At 42.3% G+C, this 27087-nt stretch overlaps 1 protein-coding gene across 4 annotated transcripts in view; it reads left to right on the top strand.

Moving 5' to 3' along the window:
* dnah1 (dynein, axonemal, heavy chain 1) overlaps positions 1-27087 on the top strand; it is a 379457-nt gene that overhangs the window by 250033 nt on the left and 102337 nt on the right. For all 4 annotated transcript variants that reach the window (XM_072280693.1, XM_072280695.1, XM_072280697.1 and 1 more), the window contains 6 exons: positions 4890-5120; positions 9598-9794; positions 13004-13139; positions 15955-16163; positions 25939-26110; positions 26202-26393. In XM_072280693.1, coding sequence (XP_072136794.1) covers positions 4890-5120; positions 9598-9794; positions 13004-13139; positions 15955-16163; positions 25939-26110; positions 26202-26393 — 1137 coding nt within the window. The remainder of the gene's footprint in view (positions 1-4889; positions 5121-9597; positions 9795-13003; positions 13140-15954; positions 16164-25938; positions 26111-26201; positions 26394-27087) is intronic.

Consider the following 27087-nt stretch of genomic DNA (forward strand, 5'->3'; position numbering starts at 1 on the left):
GAAGAGAAGCAGTTAGAATGGGAGGAGAGAGTAAGGCAGTTAGAACGAGAAGAGAAAGAGAAGGAAAGAGAGTTTGAGCTGGAGAAGTTAAGGATGACGCTAGAGAGGGGCCACATGCCAAACCAAGGTGGAGGGTTCAGGGCGACCCAGGAGGTTAGGCTGGTTCCCCCATTTGAGGAGGCCGATGTTGATCGGTACTTTCTACATTTAGAAAAAGTCACTGCAAGTTAGGACTGGCCGAGGGATAAGTGGGCTGTTTTGCTTCAGAGCGTACTTAAGGGGAAGGTTCAGCAAGCTTACTCGGCATTGTCCGCAGAAGATGCCCAGAGGTATGATGTAGTGAAAGAGGCTATACTCAGGATTTATGAGTTGGTCCTGGAGGCATACCGACAAAGGTTCCAAAATGTGTGGAAGCAGTGGGGCCGCACATATTTAGAGTTTGCCTGTGAGATGCAGATGTATTTTGAGTGTTGATGCATCTCAAAAGGGGTCACTGGAAGTTATGACAGACTGCTACAGCTAATACTGATTGAGCAATTTAAAGGTTGTGTCCCTGAAGGTACGAGGCCCTGTCTAGATGAGAAAGAGGCAGAAACCTTAGCCGCAACTGCTAAGTTAGCGGATGAGTACGCGTTAACACAAAAGCAAAGTTTACCCCGAGTAAAAGCTACCAGAAGGGTAGTTGAGAGGGTGGAGAGAGTCCGCCGGAAAAGCCAGAAAGTAAGCCAGGGACTAGTGAGAAGGATACGGAAGACCAGGAGCAGTTTGGTAGGAGGTCTCCTGGGGTCGTATGCTATAATTGTGGAAAAGCTGGTCACGTTGCATCCAGGTGTTTTGCCCCAAAGAAGGAGACGGGGAAAGGAAAAATGATGATTCCAACCAGCTGTATTGAGCCGGCAAACAAACCGCTAGGGGAGAAGAGGTCTGATAGAGTTCAGGAAGGGCACGAGAAGTTTATTTCGGCTGGATTGGTGTCGGTGAAGGAGGGGTCAAACCCAGTTCCAGTACGGATCTGGAGAGACACTGGGGCTTGTCAGTCATTGATCTTAAGGAGGGTGTTAGACTTTAGTTCAGAGACCAAGACTGGTGAGGTCAGTGTGATAAAAGGCATTGGGAAAGGGACTGAAGCAGTACCTTTGCACCAGATACACCTAAAAAGCGTCTTGGTCTCCGGACCAGTCACGATAGGGGCGAGGCCCGAATTACCGATGGAAGACGTGGAGGTCTTACTCGGTAACGACCTTGCAGGTGGAGAGGTGTACTCAGCAGTGAAGCTGACAAGCAAGCCTGCCAGGACTGAGGACCCGCCCATGGACTCACAGGTTTATCCCATTTGCGCAGTAACTCGACGCATGTCCAGAAAGGCTGCTGAAGCGAATGTAGATTTAGCTGAGACATTTTTACCAGCCTTGTACCAAGAGGGGTTAGAAAGTGAGAAGAAGGAGCATAGTGAAACGGAAGGAAGTGAGGGAGTTGAGGCAGATTTATCATTAGCGAGAAAGGAATTTATACAGGCACAGGAATGAGACAAGAAGCTGATGGTTTTGACGGAGGCAGCTCTCTCCAAAGCAGAAGTAAAAAAGGAACCAGCGGGCTATTATGTGAAGGAGGGAGTACTGATGGGGAATTGGAGACCAAGTACTGTGCCCGCAGATGAGGAGTGGGGGGTGGTACACCAGCTGGCAGTGCCGAAAATTTATAGGGACGAGATTTTTAACCTGGCCCACAAGATACCCCTCAGTGGACATCTTGGGGTGAGGAAACCAGTCGATAGAATTATGGAAGAGTTTTACTGGCCAAACATGAGGAAGGATATTTTTGAGTATTGTAGACGTGAGCCGACACAGTTAGAGCCTATTAATATGTTAAAAGCTTACCATGATCAGAAAGCAGATCTAGTCGGTGTTATCATGAAAATTAATGAGGTTGGGGTGCCAAATGATAAGGAGAAAACCCATCTTGAAAAGATAAATATGGTGCCAACCAGATTGGAGAACTCTATTGTTTTGGCCAACTTTGCTGATAAGGTCTCTCACTTAACCCCTGAACAGAGCGAGCTGCTGATAAAGCTAATTAACCAGCATGCAGATGTAAGTCTGGATGTCCTGAGGCGAGGCAAGGGGACGGTACATGATGTTGTTGTCACATCAGACCAGCTTATTGAGCAACACCCCTATAGGATGATTAATTCAGTGATAAAAGGGTTAAAGAACACAGAAGCGTATATTGACGATTTAGTGGTCTGGAGTGACACGTGGGAGGAGCACATTGTGGCAGTAGAGGAGTTGTTTAAGCGGCTGTCTGAAGCCAACCTGACAGTGAACCTCGCAAAAAGTGAGTTCAGCCACGCTCAGGTCACTTATCTGGGGTATGTGGTAGGACAGGGGCAGCTGGCACCGATGCAGGCTAAGGTGTGGGCTATCTCTGAAGTCCCCATCCGGACGGACAAGAGAGCCCTGAGAAGGTTCTTGGGGATGGTGGGGTACTATCGGAAGTTTTACAGAAACTTTGCGGATATTACCCTCCCTCTTACTAAGCTCTTGCCGAAGAATGCGAAGTTTGTGTGGAACAACCTTTGTCAACAAGCCTTCGAGAGTCTGAAGGCAATTCTGTGTCACCATCCTGTGCTGAATGCGCCTGACTTTTCAATCCCCTTCTCCCTAGCAACAGATGCTAGCGACGAAGCGGCCGGGGCGGTGCTGTTACAGACAGACAAAGAGGGGGTTGACCACCCAGTGGCTTATTTTTCTAAGAAATTTAATATCCATCAGAGAAATTATTCCACTGTGGAAAAGGAGTTACTGGCCATCATACCAGCATTACAACATTTTGAGGTTTATATTTGCCCGGCACGGAAACCACTGATAATTTACACTGATCACAATCCATTAGTGTTTTTGGCCACTATGAAGGATGGAAACAAATGCTTACTAAGTTGGGGCCTGATCTTACAGGAATTTGATATTAGAATAAAACATATAAAAAGAATGGACAATGTGATTGCTGACTGTCTGTCAAGGTGTTAAACTTAAAGTTCTCTGTATTAGCCGAATAGCTGATGACTACCTGTATATTATTGTGTATCTAATAATGTGCATTCATGCCCATAATTTTTACCCCAGTAAAAATCCTTTTAAAGGTGGGGGTGTCATGTGTGACGCCCAGCAGAGGTACTGGACTGATGATGCTAATGAGAGAGATAAGAAAGACAATGGAGGAACATTCAAAATGCTAATAAGGGAGAAGAGAGGGATTAACGGGAAAGAAACACAATTCAGCTATTGACAGACCGGTTGCTTTGAACCTGAACTGTTTGAAGTTTGATGGACAGGTGATACCCCAGCAGGGGGATAAAAGGAGCAGGTTTGCTAAGGCAAGGATCACACAGCACGAGACCCTGGGAAGAGCAGTGTGCCCCCACAAGTTGGTGGGAGTTTGGAGGTCCGGTTCGCGGGAACCGGCCAGAGGCTCACAGGGTGTAAAGGTACGATCGGTGGGAACCTGGGGTGTGTGTCCGCCCTTGCCTGGGTGCCGGGTTCACCGCGGAAGAATGATCGTATCCGGAATGGAGGGGTCACAGTCGGTGACCACAGCGGGAAGGAAGACTTCAAAGCGTCTGCCCGAAACCAACTGCGAAGACATCAAAAAGGTCTGCCGAAACCAAATTGCATATCTCTCTCTCTCTCTCTCCAACATTACGACAACAGCGATTACTGCGAACTGCACTAAACTGAACTGAACTCTGCTTCACTTAAGACTGATCATTTTACCCCTAGACTGTGTTAGAGCTTGGTTGATTCCTATTACTCTAGTTCTGTGTATATGTGTGTATTATCATTGCTAACCTGTTACATTTATATCCTTACGATTAGAGTACTGTATTACTTATTTCTTTAATGAAACTTTATTAGTTCCTAGTAATCCAGACACCAACGAGCATTCCATTTCTGCTGGTTTGGCAACCCAGTTACGGGGTACGTAACAAAGGGAACTGATGATAAACAATTTATATTGGGTGGAAAATCTGGGATATTAGTAAAGCAGATCTTTCAGGTGTAAAGTTAGAAAATGTTTCTGCAGGCAAAGGGTTCAGAATTCATATGAAAACAGCAGCTGATGCTTATTCAGTTGTTAATGTTAGCTCTGAGATTGATAGATATTTTGTTAATAAAGGTAATTAAGAGAAATGTAGAAACATGACATTAAGACACAGTTCTGTGTGATCTTATTGAATGATGGCACATATTTGCATATCCTCTTCCCTGGAAGCTCTTACAATACTTGCCGTTTGATTTTTTTTAAATAATCTGATCTTCATGATCATAGGTCCAAGTGAGGAGTTCTCTTATGAACAGGTTTTACATTTTACATCTGATTTAATCTAAAGTATTTGTACTTGCTACTTGATGATCCACAGTTCCTTGGGGTTCCTGAATCTTGTAGTAGCAGTAGTGCAATCACTCAAGTTGAGTATGATGTTCTCCTATGGGGTTGTCTATTGGTGGGTCCACAGGTGGCTGTAGAGGCCAATCTGGGATTTACATATTCTGATGCTGTGTGGGCACAGGTGGGTGTGGTTAGTGGTTGGGTCTTTTGGTTGTTCAGTCTCTCCCTTCACAGCTGTTGCTTGTTCTGTGCAGCAGAGGTCACTCCCATGTAGCACAACTCCCTCTTGGAACAGATTTCCTCCAGGTGTATTTATTGAATGCAATATCTTCCCAGTTTTTATATGAAATGTTGAATTTCTTCAGAGGATTGGTTTGGGGGATTTGAGTTAGGCACCCAAATGACATTATATATCCCTCAGAGTTGGTGTTCCTTTATCATGTACAATATACTTAACAGTACAAAATGTATCTTATGACCCATCTCATTTCTGTTTGTTTCAGAGTAAAGTTCTGTTGCTCAGGCTGTGGTATCATGAAAGTTGCCGTGTGTTCAAAGACCGACTGGTGAATGACACTGACCGCAACTGGTTTGAAAATCTGATGCACAACAAGCTTCTGAATTTGGGCACGAGATTTGAAGAGATTGCTGCACAGTTACCTGTGCTTTATGGAGACTTTATGGCCATTGGAACAGATAACAAGATCTATGAATTTATTCCTGACTATGAAAAGGTTATTCTTTTCATTCTTGATTTTTTATTAGACTCTGTTTTGCATTGTCAATATTCCCTAGGAGCAGTAAGTGTTGTGCTGATATTTTACTCTTAGATAAAAACAAAGTCCAAGAAATTTATTTGTGCAACACCAGAAACTGCAATACTGCATCGGTGAAAACTGCATGTTTCTGGGAGAGGGAGCATCAGCCACGATTATCATATGGTCCTTTAGGTACAAGATTTTGTCCACTCCAATAACGTTCCTCTAACATCCAGGTCCACCAAATGTCCTCAGCAGATACGCAATTCACAATATTTGTTTCTGATTAAGCTTTTAACCATATTGATGTGAATGTCAACTTGTCCTGTTCATTCACAACACAAAGAAACCAGATTCAAAATTCAAGGTTGAAGTTTATCACGGGTATAGAAACTTAGAAAACCTACAGCACAATACAAGCCCTTCGGCCCACAAAGCTGTGCTGAACATGTCCTTACCTTAAAACTACTTAGGCTTATCCATAGCCCTCTATTTTTCTAAGCTCCATGTATCCATCCAGGAGTCTCTTAAAAGACCCTATCGTTTCCGCCTCCACCACCGCCACCGGCAGTGTATATCGAAACATACAGTAGCAATCAACACACCCACAAGTGTCACCACACATTCCAGTACCAACACAGCATGCCCACAATGCTTAGCAGAACACGGAACACAAGCAACAAAACAACAACAGCAAAATAAGTCCCATTCCTTCCTCCCTCCCACCCATGCACATTTACAGTCGTCTAACCCCAGAACTGGACACATTCTTTGGCCTCCAGCGTACTCTGACTTAGGCCTACAGTCATTGGGTTTTGACTTACTTTTTGAAACTATATTTAATTATTACTATAATAAGAATACTGCTAGTATCATTTACTACTATATTGAAACTACAATTCAATAATACCGATGGTTCAAGCTGACCACTACTTGAAAGGTCAGATATATCACTCTCCCAATCACAAGCAAAATTCCACAGACTTTTCCACAAAACAGACCTGAAAAAGTCTGCGCCAAACTGAGACACAGTTGCCACACTCAGGATAGGTTCAGAAAGTTCCCACTCAAATGCCAGGAATCCTGCAAATAAAGAAGAGTTCCATGCTCATGGGATCAAAAATGAGTTTTTAAAAAATTAGGAGCAAGCTATTTGACCAAAGAGGTAACACCAAAAATGAAAATCCTTCTTTACCTTTCTTTTGGAAGAGCCACAGCAAAATACAACCAGCAGTCTTTCAGCCATTGGGGAGTGTTGGCAAGGAATAAATAGATCAGGGGTGGCAAACCTTCTTGAGTGTGGGTACCCAAATTGACAATAATCTTTTTTTAAAAAATCTCTCTCTATGCCAGGATAAAGAGACTATCATTGATTAATTAATTTTAACAATACTTTAAAGAAAAAGAATGAGTCCTGTTGCATATTCACATCTCACTGCTCCTGGGTTGTAAAAAGTAATTCGTGGCTACGTTTGACAGTAAAGATAATCATTTATGTATCTTCTTTATTATGGCTTGGGTTTAAAGAATTGAGAGGTGGTACTGCATGCCATGTGCCAACAAAATCTTTACGCGTGCCATAGGTTCATCACCCCTAGAGCAGATACTACATTGATGGGCTGGGTTTTGGCAGAGACCTTGCTGCTGTCAAAAAAAGTCCTGCTAATATGGGAACTTCATCCCGTTGTACCCTCTGCTCCAGAAAGAGGGAAGCATTACAGTAGTGGATGAGTTAGCACTACTGCCTCACAGGTCCAGATATCCCTGTTCAGTCCTAACCTTTAGTGCTGTTCATGTGGTTTTCTACCTATTTATTGCCTCTCTAGTTTTCCCCTCACCGTTCTGGCTCCCTCCTCCTCCTGTCAAAGATGTGCAGGTTGATGAATTATCTAACTACTGTCAATTGCCTCTAGTGTAGGTTGATAGCTAGATAATTGGTATTTTGGGAGTATGGACATGGACATAGTGGGCTGAAGTATCTGTTTCCTAGTCACTTGGTTTATTACTGCAAGTTGCACTGTCTTTCTATAGACAACATTAAATTTTGTGATTTCTATTAACCTCTTTAAGACTACTTTAAGGAGTTTATTAATGTTGTTTTAAAGCCAGAGAGATATGAAAGTAAATTTCAGGGACAAGTTGCCATATGATGCAGATGAACATCTACCAGGATCATGGAAATTGGTCTGAAAGTCTCGATTGTTGTCAATCTTGCTTTATACTACTTCCCTAATAATCCAACCTTATAACTGCTCTCTCCTTGATTGGCTCATTCAGACAGTTGTCCTAATAAGCTAACTGATTAATTTGCAAATTCTATTGCAGGTGTACTGTCAATAAACGATGGTCCCAGTCTGCAGTCCCAATTTGTATAAAATCAGATTGGCAATAAAGTCCATTATTAGCCTAAGTAAAGAAAGATAAACCATAATCTTTGCTTGCTTTCTAATCAGTTGCACTAAACATTGTGCCAGTGGAGGACATGGATGAAGTTGGGCCTTAACTTTTTACATGTCAATTACTGTGTCAGCTCTCACAAGCCAGGCATACATATAATTGATCTGCCTGAAAATCTGATGCTGCTAATGACAGCAAAGTGATTTACTCTAAGTAGAAGGATTGTATTTAAGCCTAGAGTATGATTGTTGATTGCCAAGCATGCAGTTGTCAATGCTAAGTACGTCAACATCCAGTGCCATTTCTAAGTGGAAATCAATAACCATAAATATTGATGTATTTAGCCAAAAAGAACTGGCAGAAATGTTCTTCCTGGAATGTCAGATCTCTGAAGAATGAATAATTTATAGCATGGGGCATCTGACTGTTCTCTTTCTCAGCCCTTTGCTGGGATGTTAGTTCCAGTGTGGTTGGCACTTGACCTGAGTTCCTTAGGTTTCTGGGATTGGATTATCCCTGTGATCACAACATCCTTCAGAGTATTCTGTTACAATCCTTCCTGGTTGCTGCCCGAGCCAATAGCCAAAAGATCCCTGGTCCTCAGGGTCTACCCAGTACCGTTGAAGTGTTGACTCTTACCTCAGTCAACTAACTTGGGTTGGGTAAATGACCACACAAATCTTAATTAATTCACATATTGTACTTTATTATATCAGCACAAATATTCATGGAAATTGTTTTGGTTCCTGGCCAACAATTTAGATTCCTGAATGCCATTGTTTCTTTTGTACCACTACCCACCCAACTTTAACATCAAAATAAGAGATTTCCTGTTGGTCAAATGATCAGTCTATCTTCTCCCTGCCCCAGATATGGGGGTCTTCTTTGTGACAGTTAGTTGCAAGAGTTGTCACTGCTCTACACTCAAAATCCTTTGTATTGATCTCTTGTCATATTAGTTGTACACTCTAATGCTTCTGTTCTGTTTGTTCTGATTTATTTGGCCAACTTGTATTCACTTTTTATTGGCCCTGGCCCAAGACTACAGACAGCATTACCTCGTTACTCTTCTCCCAGAGAAGGGCCTGCCTCTGATTTCATTCCCATGCTTTTCCCTGAGTCTGGCCATTTTAAACCAGTTACAGCCAGTTCAAGTCAGACCCTGCGCTCAGGATACTACAGTTCAAACACAAACTGCTCTTCTATATGTCTGCAGTAGATTGCTGGTAGAGGTTTTGTTATGTTCACTTTGAACTGCTCTGGTCCAGCCATCCCTGAGCAAGGATGATAGTTCACAAAATGGTAGTTGTAACAACAGTATCACAAAATAGTGGCCTCCATTTCTTCTACCACATGGTAACAACAAATATATTTGTTTTATCTACATTCACAGGCCTTGACACACTCCAATTACTAGTTTGCAGATTTTTAATTCCTTCATTGCCAAAAGAAGCAAAATAATTAACTACAATATATTTTTGAGCCTAATTGGCACTGCTGCCTGACTTTTAATTTGAGAGCTGAAATAATTATACAATAAATATGGTTGGCATTTATGGGTCCCCTTTCAACAAGTACCAATGTGAAATTTCCAGAAGAATACAAGTTGTTAGGATCATCCTACTTCTGTTCAGTGCCATTATAGATACAGTATTTATCTGCAGTATTTATAGATACAGACATGTCATCTGTCTTCATATCCTAGAACTCATCATAGAAAGAAAAGGAGGAATGCAGGCACAACAACACAGATATCTGGGAACTGAGCATCTCAAAGCAGCACAAGGGAGGAATTTTGTGGCCATATCTACTATTGAAGTTAATTAAGCCATTTTGTTAGAATTAGCCTCTCCGTTATTTCTTGTCCTTGGACAGACTCTTGCCCTTTAGGTTTAGTAGTATATAATAAAATGGTGTTTCTGTATTTATGCTCTTCAGAACAATATCAGCAGCGGTTTTTGGACTAATGTGCGACTGTACTTGCAATGTGTCTCTTATCTGAACTTCAGTGAAAAAAGCAAACTGTAAATCAGCAATGCCTCTTTATTCCTTGCAGATGATAAGTGTTATTGAAGAGTACATGGATGATTTCAACCAGACCAGTACAAACAAGTTGAAGCTCATTCTTTTCATGGATGCCATCCAACACATCTGTAGAATCAGTAGGATTCTGCGGCAGCCAATGGGCAATGCCCTGTTACTGGGAGTCGGGGGCAGTGGAAGACAATCCCTTACCAAATTGGCATCCCATATGTAAGTAGTAATAAGTTACATCTGTTTGATATGCCACTGCCCTGAACAAAAGTGCGATTAGGATAAAATGTGAGACACTGCCTGCTTAAGACTTAGTCTGAACTACTTAGCTGCTCATCTTAATTTAGCACTGTCCAGACAGTGATACTTAATGAAATCATCAGTATGTGATATATTCTTAAACTGAAAAGTCTAAATAACCCCACTCGTATTGTGGGAGAAGACAAGGTGAGTAGCAAGTAAAGGGTAGATAATACGGAAGTTAACTTTTAATGGCATGTGAATTAGAATCACCAGCTATACTCTGGTAAACTCCAGTTTCTCATTCATAGATCTTACCAGAGTTTCATTTCTCACCTACTCTCTTTAGCAGTGTTCCTCTTCCATCCACCAATCTTCTGCAGCCCTCCATTGTATTTATTGTGTTTCTACCCGTGTTATTTTCCAGAATCTAAAACAGAGTCACTGTTTAAAAAGGAGGATTGCCCTTTTAAGACTGATGAGGTAAAGTTTTTCTTTTGCAAGACTTTGGAATTCTCTCCTTCAAAGGACAGTAGAAACAGACTTTAAATGTTTTTAAGGGAGCAATAGACTGAAAGGTTACTGGGAGTAAGCAATAAAGCAGATTTGAGTTTAGAATTGTATTAGCCACGATCTTATTGAACAATGGAGCAAGGAGCTGGATGTCTACTCCGCTTTTAGTTTGTAATTCCCTTCCAGGTATATCCTCCCACTGTTGCCACTTATTTGTATGCTTTATTTTGCCTCTAAGTCCATCTGTGGAGATGACTTTATCTGTTCCTTATTAGATCTCCCAAAACACTTCACTTCACATTTCATAGGCTCTGCCATTGCTCTGCCCAGCTTCTCAGCTGATCAGCTTCATTTTACAGCCACGACTATTCTTGTCACTATCAACACCACCACCATTTCTCATGGTAGACATACTGACCAAACTTCTTTCATTCAGACAGTCCGTAGTAAGTCACAGCAATAATCACTGTGATACACTGCTAGTCACAGGCTTCCAATAACAAAACCATCCTCCACCAATATCCTCTGTCTGCCTTCACTGCCTCTTTTTGGGGGTCTTTATATAACTCCCAGTTATGTTTTCTGTCCTTTGCTGTTTCTCAGTTCCACCCAATGTTTATCCTACGTTTTGATTTTCTGATCAAAATTCCTCAATATCAGGACTACCCAGCTCCTTCCGTGACTTTCTTATTCACATCTTTCATCACCTTGCAACCTTGACACTATAAAATTGCCACTAGATAACATTATTTGTGCTGTCAATTCACCTGCCTTGTGTTGTGTGCTTTCAGATACAAAACCTTCAATTTTGTGAGCATGATAAGATATAGGAGCAGAATTGGGCCGTTCAGCCTCTGAGTGTACACTACCATTTGCTCATAACTGATTTATTATCCTTCTCAGCCCAAGAGATTGCAGATGCAGAATCCAGAGCAATTTTGTCTTTGGCTACAACTAGCAACACTTTGGGTGAACAAATATGAAATGCATCTGGCTCCTCATATTAACATTAGAATTGATAGATTTAACACAAACTTTGGTACATGTTTTTGGAGGTGTCAGCAGCTGAGGAAGAGCTTTGGGACTGGCACACACTCGGCATTTCAGTGAGGCTGCATCATGCACTTTAACAACCACTGCATAATTGTCTGCCTTTCTCCAAAGACCACTACACGTGATATCCCTGACTTTGAAGAAGGGAAGACCTGTTGCAGAGAAAAGAGAACTTTACTGTATTGTTGCATGTGAAAGTAGAGCTGTCCTCAGCGCAGCTTGCCAATGGTGGCAAAGAAATTCTTTTGCATTAGAAAATACATACTAAACATGTGATGTAAAATACTTTGTGTGAGGGGTCCACAGTGGAACAACTACTTGTGCTGGAAGCCCAAGACCTTTCACAGTTCACATTTTGCGAAGTCTGTCCTCCTTTCATTCAGAATTAGCACCTTGGAGACTGCGCCAGATCAGTGTGCTTTTGTGGATGTAGCCCTTTCGGAGGCTGAAGATGATCTCTTGTCACATCTAAAACTTTAGATTTTCTGCATCATTTCTCTTGGAGAGCAGACTGGCTTTGGTAGTGCGAAGATTACAGCTTTGTCAGTTTAATGCTTTCCTTCATTATGAACATTCTTTTTCTTTTTTTTTTAAAATGCTACCTCGAGGCAGAAGGGGATGAATTTGACTGTCTCACATAGTGCTAGGCATGCTGGAGAAAGCAGCTCATACTTGAACTCACCATAATGAATGGTCTAAACAAACATGGTTTATAATGAACAGAACATTTTTCTCTTAACCCCCTGCACCTGTTGCTCTTGACACTTGTAGTTCAGCCATTCTGAACGGGGGCCATGGTACATTTGAAGGGGCCACCAACTGTGAGAAGGGGGCCCCAAGGGTTTATGGGGGCCCTGGTAACTGAACCGATGAAGTACCCAAGCAGCAACCTTCATTGGAGTCAATAGTTTCCTTCCTACTTATAATATCTTTCCAACACACCGTTTGAATTGGGCGCATCTGGTAAATTCATTGCTTAAGCTCCTCCCACACAGCCTCACTTCAGAGTCAGTCGCGAATCAGACTGCATTTTTGTTACCTTGATTTTTGGATCGAGTGATCTGCCGAATAAATTTACAACACTGGGAAAAAGCCCAATGACTTTTTATTGCCTTTCCCTCAACATATTTGGTTGAGAGCAGATTCTGCAAGGTAGTTTCCTTGACAAAATCCAGGAACAGAATTGATATCGCAACAAGAGGTGACCTCCGACTGTCATTGTCTAATTTGGAGCCCGATATCATGAAACTTGCAGAAAAGCACCAAGCTCAAGGATTGCATTAGGCCTGTTAGATGTTTAATTTCATACAGTCTTTTTTAAAATTTTGTCCAGTATGTCGGAATGTTCAAGTTTTCTTGGTGTTCAATAATAAATGATTTTCTGTCTATCTGTTCGTGTTGTATCCCTGTTTGAAAGGGGGGCCCTGGAACCTGAGAAGATCTCCTAAGGGGGCTGTGGCCAAAAAACGGTTGAGGATCACTGCGTGTAGTTGACACTGTATTGTACCTTCAAAGCAATGTAAGAGATTTTATTCATTGAAACTGCATACGTGTCAGTACTCCAGCGTAAAGAGTTTTTTTTGCCACTTGCTCATTTAAAATTATCTGTTTATTTTTACCAGGGCTGAATTTGATTGTTTTCAAATTGAACTTGCCAAAAATTATGGGCCATCAGAATGGAGAGAAGATATCAAGCGGATTTTGATGAAAGCAGGAGTACAATACCAACAGATCACCTTCCTCTTTGTAGACACACAGGTATATTTTTTTCCAAATTGAAAATATTTAATGAAAGCAGAATTAGCTAATAACGCAGATAGCACCAAAAAAGGGGGTGGTGCGGTCGGGTAGCAGTTAGTGCATCACGTTACAATGCCAGCTGTAAAGATTGGTGTTCACTTCCTGCCACTATCTGTAAAGAGGTTTTACATTCTCCCCATTGCTGCATGGGTTTTCCCTGGGTGCTTTGGTTTCCTCCCATATTCCAAATCATACAGTTAAGGTTAGTGAGTTATGGGCATGCTATATTGGCACCAGAACCGTGGCAACACTTGTGGGCTAATTAGCATAATCCTCGCTGATTTGATTCGACACAACCGATGCATTTCACTGTATGCTTTGATGTATATGTGACATATAAAATTAATCTTTTTCTTTATAAAAAGGAAGTGAATCTGAGCAAAGGACAACAACAAATTGGGAGAGCAATGATCTTTTGGTGTAATTTAGCAGAATAGCAGAATGAAAGAAAGGATGGGTTCATCGGCGGAGTACTAAAATAATTTAGCAAATCTAGTTCAGAAACAACAAAAGAGCAACGAGAGGCATTCAGGGAAGAGATATTTGATCTGAATTCTCACAAAGTCCACAATTTAAAAAAATAGGAAGAACTGAGTGGGATCTGGGATCAGCCATGATGGAATGGTGGAGCAGACTTGATGGGCTGAATGGCCTAATTCTGCTCCTATGTCTTATGGTCTAACTCTGATCACCATTTTCCATTTCAAGTTCTGGAGAATCAGAAGATGACTATTGTACTTTTCTTTAAAAAGTGAATAAGGGATAGGTTACATTTTTATCGTTCTGCCGGCCCAATATACATTATAGAAAAATGCTGAGCGTTGCTGGAATTTAGAAGAACTTGGGAAGGGGGTGGCTGGTGCCTTAGTGAAATCTATTAAATTGAATATTGAAAGATAGTTTGGGCACAGAGAGGATGCTTCCTTTGTCAGGGAGTCTAGGACCGGAAGGCACAGCCTCAGAATTGAAGTATGTTTATTTAGAACAGAGATAAGGAGGAATTGCTTTAGCCAGCGTATGGTGAAATTGTGGAATTCATTGCCACAGGTGGCTCTGAAGGCCAAGTCATTGGGTATATTTCAACTGGAGGTTGATAGGTCCTTGATTAATAAGGGCACTGATGGTTACGGGGAGAAGAATGGGGTTGAGAAGAAAAATAAATCATGGACATCAAGGGAAGAACATTACTTCAATGGTTGGAGTTGTATGTAACACAAATAAAGATGTAGTATTTGGAGTTCAGCAACCCCGTCATCAGATCATTGATGTGAGAATTCCTCAAGCAGCATCTTATCCCCAAACATGCTCAACTGCTTCATCATTCACAATTGGGCCAGATGCACGCTGATGACTACTGATTATTCCATTCCCAACTCTTTAGAAACTGAACCAGTCTACTTGCAGCAAGACTTGGTTTGAAAAGTAACAAGTGATATTAAGCCATACATATGGCAGACAACCACCATCTCCAACTATATGCGTTCAATGTAATTCCCATCAATACCCACAGCAACCAAAGAGAAGAAGGAGGGTTTTGTTGCTTTAAAAATCAGCCAGAGTCCCTCTAAACTTCCATAATGTACTTCAAAATTATCAACCTCATCAATCCTCTTTGTTACCTGCCCAAAAATCTTCAAACTAGTGAATTAGGCACAGTGCTTCCCTTAATAAAAACATGCCCACTGGCATTGACTTTTTAAATTCATTTTTCAGGATTGGCTATTACTGGCAATGTTAGCATGTATTGCCCATTCCTAAATCCCCTTGAATAGTTGCATATTCGGCTATTCATGAGGAATTTTGAAAGACATCCACATTGGTGATTAGGTCACTGTAGACCAAATTAAGATGGTGGATTTCTTCCCTTGACGCGTACTATCATGTTATGGTAGTTCTGTAATCATTGTTACTAATTACTAGTTTGCAACATTCAGTGTCAGCTCCTTTATATTTGGTCATATGTCAATGGTTTGCATGGTTTTGAAGGCTGTAGGTAAGAAGCTTGCAGAGGTTATCAAAACATACTATGTGGTGTGTAGTGAGGAACAAAGTTATAGACTATAGATTGGAAGAAGATATTAATTAACCCATAGACAACTTGTAGTTACCCTTTCTTGGTTTTACCAGATTCTTTCTCTTTGTATCTCCCCATGGGCTTTTATACATTTCAAATTACATTGGAGAGATGTCACAAAAAAAGAGAGGCTCTTTACACAATTCTAATCATTTCTCCTCTTCAGTTTTTTAATTCAAAAATCCAATTTAGTCATCCGTTAGTCTCGTGAGACCATGGATTTGTGCCTTGGAAGATTTCCAGGGCGCAGGCCTGGGCAAGGTTGTATGGAAGACCGGCAATTGCCCATGCTGTAAGTCTCCCCTCTCCACGCCACTGATGTTATCCAAGGGAAGGGCACGAGGGCTGATACAGCTTGGCACCAGTGTCGTCGCAGAGCACTGTGTGGTTAAGTGACTTGCTCAAGGACATAACACACTGCCTCAGCTGAGGCTTGAACTAGCAACCTTCAGATCACTAGACTGATGCCTTAACCACTAGGCCACGCGCCAAGAAAAATCCAATATACTGCTTGTTTCAGGCCATCCTTTTAAATACAGAAGAAATTGACTTAATCAACCTGACCACAAAGCCCAAAATCAATATGGATAGATCAGAAAGGCATGGGCAGAAGCAGCCATAAATAAATTTTTACATTAAATTATTTAAAAATGTTGACAAACTACTTAATTCCAGCTTTTATCATTTTTACTTTCATAGATCAAGGAGGAGTCATTTTTAGAGGATGTCAACAATATCTTGAACTCAGGGGACGTTCCAAATTTATACAACTTTGATGAGCAGGAGGTAATCTTCACTGCAATGAAGCCAGTTGTACTGGACCTCGGGCAGCAACCAACTAAAGCCAACATGATGGCTGCATATACAAAACGAGTACGCAATAATATTCATATTGTACTGTGCATGAGGTGAGTATTCCTTGTTATACCTTCAATGATGGATTGTATGTTTTGAAAAATCTGTGACAAGTGACAACTACATCCTCCATTCCTGATTAATCCCTTGTATTCTATTTTCTACCTCATTGAAGTCAAATTCTGTCACTTGCCTTCCTTGAGAATGCTTCTGTTCTGTTTGGGTGCTAATAGAAGCATTCAGTGCACTCAGAAGAGTACAGAGGAATTTCTAAGGGAAAATGTGTAGGTTTTATTCAACAGCTTGTGTTATTTAAAAAAACAATGTATGTTCAAGTGTAAGATTTGACGAGGGTTGGGTGTGGGGGGCACTGTGGCAGAGGCAATGGGGAAAGGGGCAAAGACTCAACCAAACACATGTTAATAAGGAAAGTTAGTTACATTAATTCAGACAGAATTAATATGTAATAGTACTAAAGCAAGGGTTTTGAACACCAGTCACCTGTTGCCATATCATACTTGGATGTCAGACAGAGAGCACACATGGAAGTGACATTAGAGATTGATTCCTGTAAACATATCTCAGCTAAGCCCGTTTTGACTTCCGCCAACAGGGAATCATCTTATGAACTTCTGTCTGACTTTGTCCCTGTTCCAAAAAGCTAAGCTTCTGGTACTAAATTGTACTCTACTAAATTTGCTTGATAATTTATAAAACATGTATGTTTTATTTCTATTAGATAATCAGATAAAATTGATCATGTCCTTTCTCACCTATTTTATTTCTATTAATTTGTTCAGTTCTTAACTTATTGTTGTGAGTATTCCTTATGACCTTGAGGACAAACTGCTCACCAACATCTTTTATGAATCTACCAATTCCCTCGGTTATCTTGACTATACCTCTTCCCTCCCTGTCTCCAATAAAAAATGCTGTTCCTTTTTTGCAGTTCCCTCATCTCCGCCACATCTGTTCCCAGGATGCAACTTTCCTTTCCAGGACATCAGAGATGGCCTCCTTCAAAGAACAGGGTTTCCCTTCCTCCACAGTGGATGCTGCCCCCACACATATCTCTTCCATTTCCTGGACATCCACGCTTATCCCATCTTCCCACCACCTTAACGGAGTACCTCGTGTTCTTACCCACCACCCCATGAGCCTCTGCACCCACCACGTCATTCTCTACAACTTCCACCATCTCCAAAGGGATCCTACCATCAAAAATATCTTTACCTCCCTCCCTCTCTCTGCTTTCCGCAGAGATCACTCCCTCTGTGATTCCCTAATCTTTTCCCACTGATCCCTGCAAGTGGTCTAAGTGTACACCTGTCCATTCACCTCCTCCCTCACCTCGAGTCAGGACCCCCAACAGTCCTTCATGTGAGGCAACACTTTATCTGCAATCTGCTAGGGTCATTTATTGTGTCCAGTGTTCCCAATGCGGCCTCCTCTACATTGGTCAGACCTGTCATAAATTGGGGGGGGGGGGGGCCACCAAAAGCGGAATTTCCCAGTGGCCAAACATTTTAGTTCCGTTTTCCATTCCCATTCCAACATGTGGTCCATAGCCTCCTCGTGCCACGATGAGGTGGAAAAGCAACACCTTGCATTCCATCTGGGTAGCCTTCAACCTGATGGCATGGATATCAATTTCTCCTTCCAGTAAAAAAATTTCCCTCCCCCTCTCCTTTTCTTCTACTCCCCACTCTGGCCTCTTCCCTCTTCTCACCTTCCTCTCACCTCCCCCTCACCTCCCCCGGGTCCATTCTCCTCTCCTATCAGATTCCTTCTTCTCCAGCCCTTTACCTTTCCTACCCACCAGGCTTCACCTGTCACCTTCTAGCATTCCTCCTTCCCCAACGCACCCCCCCCACCCACCTTTTTATTCTGGTGTCTTCTCCCTTCCTTTCCAGTCCTGAAGAAAGGTCTCGGCCCAACACGTTGACTTGATTCATTTCCTTAGACTCTGCCTGACCTCCTCCTGAGTTCCTCCAGTGTGTGTTGCATTGGATTTCCAGCATCTGCAGAATTTCTTGTGTTTATTATTCCTCGTGTCTTTTGTATTCACACTGCCTTCAAAACCAAACATGTCAGTATCTTCACTGTAATATTTTCTCCTTTCATGCCTTTGGATGCTTACTGATTTATCTCTGTCACTGCATATTCCTATATTAACTGTTAGTTTTTGTAATGTATTTGAACAAGTCAGCCAAAGGGTAGGCAGATACAATATTTAGTTCCATTGCTGTCCCTTAAATTTGAGAAATAGGTAACTGCTAATGACGTGAGGCATTGTCTCAACACTCTGAGCTGCTTAACCAGCTTTAAAGCTGCCGGATGGCCTATCCTGGGCCCAGCTCATAGATGCAATCACAGGGAAGGGGTCCTAACGTATTACTTTTTTGTTAGCTAAGAAGGTTAAGCTTGTTTCCAAACACTCCAATAAACTTCCACAGTGGTACGGTTGGAAGTATCCTGACTGGTTGCATCATCGTCTGCTATGGCAATCTGGTAGCCCCGAAACACAGGAAGCTGCAGAGCAGTGGTCTCAACCCAGTACATCAAGATCACATCCCTCCCCAACATCAATAGTACCCACATAAAATGTTGCCTCAAACAGGCAAAATTCATCATCAAAAATCCCCGCCATATGGGCCATAGCACCTACTGGCTGTTACATATGCATGGAGCAAGAACTACAACAGAGAGGTATGATTAAGCATTTTTACTGAGTACACGCAAAAAGCTTGTGTCCACAAGAGAGTGCCTCCCTTACATGGAAGGACCAATCTATTCACCACACGACCTATCGGCCACATGTGTACTCACCACATTCTCGCAATCAATCTGGTACGGAGCATCCCTGCTCCCTACAGATGGAAACTGCAGAGGAAGAGAATAAGTAAGAGAGGAGATGAAATGTTGACCCGCTTGGTACCAGTCAGCTGGCCGGCGCACCCTTGAGGACTGCCACCAGGGGGGCAGCTTCTCTCTCTGTACTTTCCTGGTTAGCTGATGTTGAGGGCTGTAGACTGTGAATCTCTTTTCTTGATGAAGCATCCATTAATTCATCTGCTGGGACTCTGACCTTGTCAGCAGAGGAGGCTTCTGTAGCCTCCCTGGGTCCCCGGTCAATTCTCAGGAGTACATAATCCAAATGTTGCCTAACATTTTGTCCATCTTTCAGTTCAAGTTCTGTCACTTGATGGTAACAAAGCCGGACGACACTCAGTTGCTAGTTTTCATCCTGCAAAATGAGTGCATAGACTTTGTCTCTGGCACCAAACATCCACTACCTAGTGTATATTTTTTTTTGTTTCATGGTCTCTTGCTTGCTGTAATTCATTCCTGCATGGCCGGCTGTAGGAGATCTACTTTCTGTAGTTGGTCAAGTTCTTCTGCCTTTGGGCCCATCACATACTACTCTGGTCATGCTTTGTAAAACTTTGGCTGTCAGTTCTCTTTAAACTTGAACTCAACCATCAAACCACTGTGTTGACCCAAAGCATCAACTTGGAAAACCTGCTGGTGTTTTTGTAAAGGTAATTTCCCCCCAGTACTGTTGATGGAGTACAGCACCGATGCCATCTATTTAATCCAATTTCTGCCCAGCAGATTAGGCAGCTGGCCTCCCTTGATCACATGTACAGGTAGGTGAAACCGGTACCTCTGCTGAACCACTTCTGCCATAAGGACCCAACACATGTCCACACTATCTCCAGTGTAGCTGTGGTACATCGAGTTCAGCAGTCATCATTTTGGAATATAGCAGAAGAATAATTCATTATCCAGAGTGATGGCTGACCCAGTATCCAGCTCAGATTTCATGGGCTGGTTGTCCACTGTGAGCATAACCAAATAAGGAAGATGGTTTTGGAGGCCCATATTATGGGTTTGGAAAATAGTGCCCACTTCTTCACTCTGGCTGTCTCCTTGCACGGAGTTGATGGTTGAATTTTGCTATTTTCTCATGCCACGTTCCTTAGCGAAGCACACCGTCTCGAGGTGCCCTGCTTTCCAACAGAACTGGCAGACTGTCTTTTGATGCTTGCGATCAGACCATTGGGCATGACTTTCCCCACAGTGATGGCATCTCTGTGGAGGGTTACGTGATTTATTTATTGATATACAATGCGGAGTAGGCCCTTCCAGCTCTTCAAGCCACACTGCCCAGCCATCACCCGATTTGACCCTAACCTAACCATGGGACAATTTACAATGACCAATTAACCACCCTATCAACTTCGCCCAGCAACTGTGAGATCTTGATCTAGATCTCAAGATCCCTCTGTTCCTCCACACCGACAAGAATCCTGCCATTAACCCTGTACTCGGCCTTCCAATTTGACCATCCAAAGTATATTTCTTCACATTTTTGGGTTTGAACTCCACGTGCCACTTCTCAGCCTATTAATGAACTGTTGTAGCATACTGTCCAGCAGCCTTCTACACTCTCTACACCATGAATCTTCATGTCATCTGCAAAGTTACCAACCCACCCTTCCAGTTCCTCATCCAAGTCGTTTCTAAAAATCTCAATGAACAAAAGTCCCAGAAAAGATTCCTGAGGAACACCACTGGTCACTGATCTCCAGGCAGAATATTTTCCATCTACTAGCATTCTCTGCCATCTGTGGGCAAATCAATTCTGAATCCACACAGCTAAGTTTCCCTGGATCCCATGCCTCCTGACTTTCCGAAAAAGCATACCATGGAAAACCTTACTAAAATCAATATACACCATACCCTCTGCTCTACCTTCATCAATGTGTTTTCTCACTTCCTCAAAGAATTAAGTCAGATTTGTGAAGCATGACTTGCTCTTCACAAAGCAACGCTGACTATCTCCGATCAGGCAATGCTACCCCAAATGCTCGTAAATCTTATCTTTAAGAGTCCTCTCCAATAGTTTGCCCACCACTGATGTATGACTCACTGCTCCATAATCCCTATTACCTTTCGTGAACAAAGGATATTCAGCTTCTCCAGATAGCCATGAAACACAAAGAGCATAGGAATCATTGAAAGAAAGGACATCAACTACCCCCCCCCGGCACAAAAAAAGAAAAGAAAAAGAAACAAAACTCGCAAACCCCAAACCCCACCACCCCCTCCCCTGCAGTAAAAAGCAGCAGCAATAGCATCAAATCCCCAGGGAAGGCAGTGGATGCTGTCTACCTGGACTTTAACAAGGCAGTGGATGCTGTCTACCTGGACTTTAACAGGGCCTTTGACAAGGTTGCACGTGGGAGGTTGGTCAAGAAGGTTCAGTCACTTGGTTTTCAAGATGAGGTAGTAAATTGTATTAGATATTGGCTTCACAGGATGGTTGCTTTCTCACTGGAGGCCTATGACTAGTGGTGTCTGCCAGGAACTGGTGCTGGGTCCATTGTTATTTGTCATTTAGATGATAATGTAGAAAACTGGATCAGCAAATTTGTAGATAACATAAAGATTGAGGGTAAAATGGACAGCGAGGAAGGCTATCAAAGGTTGCAGCGGGATCTGGACCAGCTGGAAAAGTGGGCTGAAAAATGGCAGATGGAATGTAATGGAGAGAAAGGTGAGGTTTTGCACTTTGGCAGGAATAACCAGGGTCAGACTTGCACAGTGATCTGTAGGACACCTAGAGAAGTAGAACATAGGAAGGGATCTAGGCACAGGAGTTAGGATGTTATGTTGAAGTTGGAAAGGACATTGAGGCCTAACTTGGAGCATTGTGTACAGGTCTGATCACCTACCTACAGGAAAGATGTCAATAAGATTGAAAGAGTGCAGAGAAAATCTACAAAGGCGTTGCGAGGACTTGAAGTCCTGAGTTACAAGGGACAGTTGAATAGGTTAGAACTTCATTCCCTGGATCATATGGGAAGGTATACAAAATGATGAGGGGTATAGATAGGGAAATGCAAGCTGGCTTTTAGATAGGTCAGGGGTTAAGGGTGAAAAGTGAAATATTTAAGTGGAACATGGGGGGGGGGGACTTCTTCACTCAGAGGGTGCTGAGAGTGTGGCACGAGCTGCCAGCGGAAGTGGTGGATGCAGGCTCGATTTCAACATTTAAGAGGAATTTGGATAGGCACGTAGATGGGAGGGGTAGGGAGGGCTATGGTCCGGGTATTGGTTGATAGGCTAGGCAGATTAAAAGTTTATCATGGACTAGATGGATGAAATACCTGTGTCTATGCTATTGTGTTCTATGGCTATCACTCTACTCTGTGGTCAGCGGAGGCAAGGATCATCGCCAAAGGATAGGCAATCTTTTCCCTCTCTTCCATTAGTAAACTAGGTACAGTATATCCATCTATCCCTGGGGATTTATCTATCCTATTGTTTTTCAAAAGTTTCGGAACGTCTCTTTCTTAATGTGACATGTTCAGTGACAGAGTTTCTCTTGTCCTTACCCACCACCCTATGAACCTCTGTATCCAATACATCATCCTCTGCAACTTCTGCCATCTCCAAAGGGATCCTAACACCAAACATACAGTATCTTTACATCCCTCCTGTCTCCGCTTTCCACAGGGATCGCTCTCTCTGTGATTCCCTTGTCCATTTGTCCCTCCCTATTAATCTCACTCCTGGCACTTATCCCTGCAAGTAGCCAAAGTGCTCCACGTGCCCGTTCACCTCCACCTTCAGGGCCCTAAACAGTCCTTCCAGAAGAGGCAACACTTCACCTATTGTGTCTGATGCTTCCTATATCGGTGAGACCTGTCGTAAATTATCTTCATTAGCCAAAAGCAGAATGTCCTGGAGGCCAAACATTTTAATTCCAATTCCCGTTCCCATTCTGACACACCGGTCCATGGCCTTCTCTTCTGCCAAGTTGAGGCCACCCTCAGGCTGGAGGAGCAACATCTTATATTCTGTCTGGGTAGCCTCCAGCTTGAAGGCATGAGTATCAGTTTCTCCTTCTGGTATTGTCCACTTTGGCCTCTTACATCTTCTCAGCTGCCTATCTTCTCCTCCTTCCCTTCCTCCTATGGCCCACTCTCCTCTCCTATCAGATGCCTTCCTCTTCAGCCCTTTATCTTTGCCATCTACCTGGCTTCGCCTATCACCTTCTAGTTATCCTCCTTCCCTTTTCTCTCCCCCCCCCACCCCCACCACCTTTATATTTTGGAATCTTCCCCCTTTTTTCAGTCCTGAAAGGTGGTCTTAGCCTGAAACATTGACTGATTTCCATAGATGCTGCCTGACTTGCTGACTTCCTCAAGCTTTTTGTGTGTGTTGCTTTAGTTTTCCAGCATCTGCAGACTTCTTGTGTTTATGTTCCAACATGTTAGCCTGTTCTACACTGGCCTCACATTTGTCAAGGTCCACCCCACTGGTGAATACTGAAGCAAAGTATTCATTAAAGACCTTGCCTTCCTCCTCTGGCTCGAAGCATATGTTTCCCCTTTATCTCTGAATGGTCCTACCCTCCCTCTTGTCATCCTCACATTTTTCATGTGTGTGTGTAGAATGCTTTGGGGGTTTTCTTAATCCTACTTGCCTGGGTCTTCTCATGTCCCCTTCTATATATTCCAAGTCCCTCCTTAAGCTCCTTCCTGGCTCTCTTATGACTCCCAAGAGCCCTGTCTGATCCTTGCTTTCTCAACCTTAAGAATGATTTCTTATTCCTCTTGACCAGTTGTAGCACATCTCTTGGTTCCTTCACCCTACAGTCCTTTTACTGCCACAATGGGACAAACCTATCCAGAAGCCCATGCAAGTGGTCCACATTTCTCTTGTACATTTCCCTGAGTACATCTGTCCCCAATTTATGCTCACAAGTTCAGCCTAATAGCATAATAATTCATCCTCCCCCAGTTAAATACTTCTCCATATTGTCCAAGGCTATGGTAAAGGTCTGGGAGTTGTGGTCACTATCTCCGAAATGCTCATCCACTGAGGGATCTGTCACTTCCTCGTACTAGATCCATTATAGCCTCTCTCGTTGGTTTGTCCACATATTGTGTCAGACATCCTTCATGGATACACAATTCTGTCCCATCTAAATCTTTTGCAGTAAGGAAGTACAAATCAATATTAGGGAAGTTCAAGTTACTCACTCCTCCATCCCTCAATAATGGTCAGTCTGTCAGGGGACAGTACTTGTGCTGATTTTGCTCAAGTGAGTTTGCAAGCCCACATGCTGCAGTAACATTGCAGCCAAGGAACTGTGGATGAAATCCTGTAGGACTATGTTCCCAGACACCAACCCCACGCCCCACGGCATGCAACAGCAGTTTAATCTGGTGCTTATATTGCTGAAAATAACTGGCCATGTGAGCATTCATTTAATAATATTAAATGGCCAAAATTAGTTTCCTGTTGAAGCGTTAACTTAACAACAGTTTAAATCATACCTGCATTCACACAGAATTAGTGCTGAAGGTGGCAATACTTAAACTCAAATAATTTAAACTAAAACTGGTTGGCTTAAAGTTGCTCCTGGCCAGGTAAATGAATAAATTGATTTGTTATTGACACAGGTACCATGGTACAATGAAAATCTGTACTTTGACTGCCATCTGTACAGATCATCGGTGCATTGAAGTAGTACTAGGGAAATTAATGTCAGAATGCACAATAAAATGTTACAGTTACAGAGAATGATCAGGCCTAAATCTGTCTGTCTCCACATATTCCCCCTCCACGGCCACACGCACCACTCCTTTTTACGCCTTTTTTTCCTACGGAGGCTAATTTATCTTACGGGGAAGCTATGACTTGTTTTCCCATTAGATAGTGATGTTGTAAAGCAGTATATATATATATTCCTTAACCTTTAATAAAGTCCTTTGCACAATATACAAACTTAAACGTGATACATGAAAACCTCAGGCAAGGTGTGTGTAGCAGAGATATTCCAATGAAAGGGATAATATCCCTAAAGCAATAAAAACTAGCATAATTACAGATGCTGGAACTCTGGAATAAAAGCAAAAAATGCATGAAACCCTGAATACATTAGGAAGCATTAGGAGGAACAGTTCTTTTTCCACAAATGAGCCTGAACCGCACAATATTTCCAGCATGTTCTGTTTCTATTAATGCAGTGAACAGTGCTCTCAATAAATAGCAAATATAACCATGATGCTAAGAACCAGCATACTCAGGAATTAGGCTAGGGAGCTGGCCCGACAATATTTGACGTCATTGGTCATAGCCTCCAGTTTACACATGTACTGTACATACATATCCATCATGTTGTTGAGTGAGTATGTGCAGTTCCTGAGCCCAGGCATACATGACCCAACGAAGGCTTCAGCTGTAAAGCCCTGAGTCAGGTGTATACATGCAAACCTGAGATTAGACGATAATAGGCATCCTAGAGAGGTGGTGATATCAATAAAATATTGGAGATTCCAGATCATACCCAAAGAGTTCTCAGGTACTCCTTAGAGATGATCTGTCAGACTGCTCGAGTAGTTTGACTGCATGGGTTTAGCATTGCTGGTGTGTACGTTCCTTCCTCTGACCGTCAAAGAACAGGAATTAACTTCCTGCAGGTGACTTTTAAACAAGTTAACTCAATTTCTTTTTACTGTAAGGTGACTAGACACCTGGTAATTGAGGCAACCAATCTGAGTCACTCAAATTGAAATATTTCCATGTCAGTTTAAATTGCTGTTGAGTTTCAACACTTATTGACAGTCGTATATTTTTTGTGGCCTAACCTGCAACATCAACATGGTAATGAAATAACCTGTTGAAATAATCTGTGAATTAATCTCACAATCTGTTTTATAAATATATATATATAACTTCTGCATGATCTTTTATAGGGTCTTTAGTGTAAGTAATTTAGTAAACATTTGCGGTGATTTCATCCCTCAGTCCAATTGGGGAAGTGTTCAGGGCCCGACTGCGCCAGTTTCCATCTCTTGTAACGTGCAGTACCATTGACTGGTTTAATGAATGGCCAACTGAAGCTCTCCAGTCTGTTGCTAATGCGTACCTAGAGGAAATGCCAGAGCTTGAAACAAGGCCAGACATCATGAAGGCATTGGTGAGGCTTCATCTATTACAATCTTCAGATTTACTCTAATTTCCTTTGTTTCTACACATGAAACATGTATTTCTTTGTTCCTCCTCTCTAGGTTCAGATGTGCGTATCTATCCATCAAACAGTTGCAATTAAATCCGTGCAGTACATGCGTGAGCTTTCCAGACATAACTACATCACACCTAAGAGCTACCTAGACTTGCTCAGCCTCTTCTCTGTACTGATTGGTATGAAGATACAAATGCTGACAACAGACAAAAACAGGATGAAAAGTGGCCTAGACAAGGTGACGTGCTCAATGTTGTACATGTTGCTGTGTTAAAATAAAAATCCAACATTAAGCTTTTTGGGTGTGGTAGTGTCTACACCATGAAGAGCAGGAATATTCTAGGTTTTATTATTGACCTGTGCTGAGATAAATAATAGTCACATATGCATTACAAGTACTTGTATGGTGGGAAATCCAAAAATAACTTGGCACAGTAGCCTGCTGAGAACCTTTTGTTAGCCGGTAGGGCCTGTACTTACTGGGGTTTGGAAGAATGAGGGGCATCTCACTGAAACCTGTTGAATATTGAAAGGCCAAGATAGAGTGGACATGGAGAGGATGTTTCCTAGATTGGGGGAGTCTAGGACCATAGGGCTCAGCATCAGAATGCAAGGACATCCCGTTAGAACAGAAATTATGAAGAATTTCTTCGGCCAGAGGGTGGTGAAAATTACCACAGATGGCTGTGAAAGCAAGTCAGAGGTATATTTAAAGCAGAGGTTCAAAGGTTCTTAATTGGTAAGGGTATCAAAGATTATGGGGAGAAGGCAGTTGAATGGGTTGAGGGGTATAATAAATCAGTCATGATGGAATGATGAAGCAGACTGGATGGGCAAAATAGCCTAATTCTGCTCCTGTGTTTTATGTTCTTATGATCCTTGACCAAAGAACTGCAATTGTATTCTTCTTTTCATTCCCACCACTCCCTTTG

The sequence above is a fragment of the Mobula birostris genome, chromosome 16 (assembly GCF_030028105.1).
Source record: "Mobula birostris isolate sMobBir1 chromosome 16, sMobBir1.hap1, whole genome shotgun sequence".
NCBI lineage: Eukaryota > Metazoa > Chordata > Chondrichthyes > Myliobatiformes > Myliobatidae > Mobula > Mobula birostris.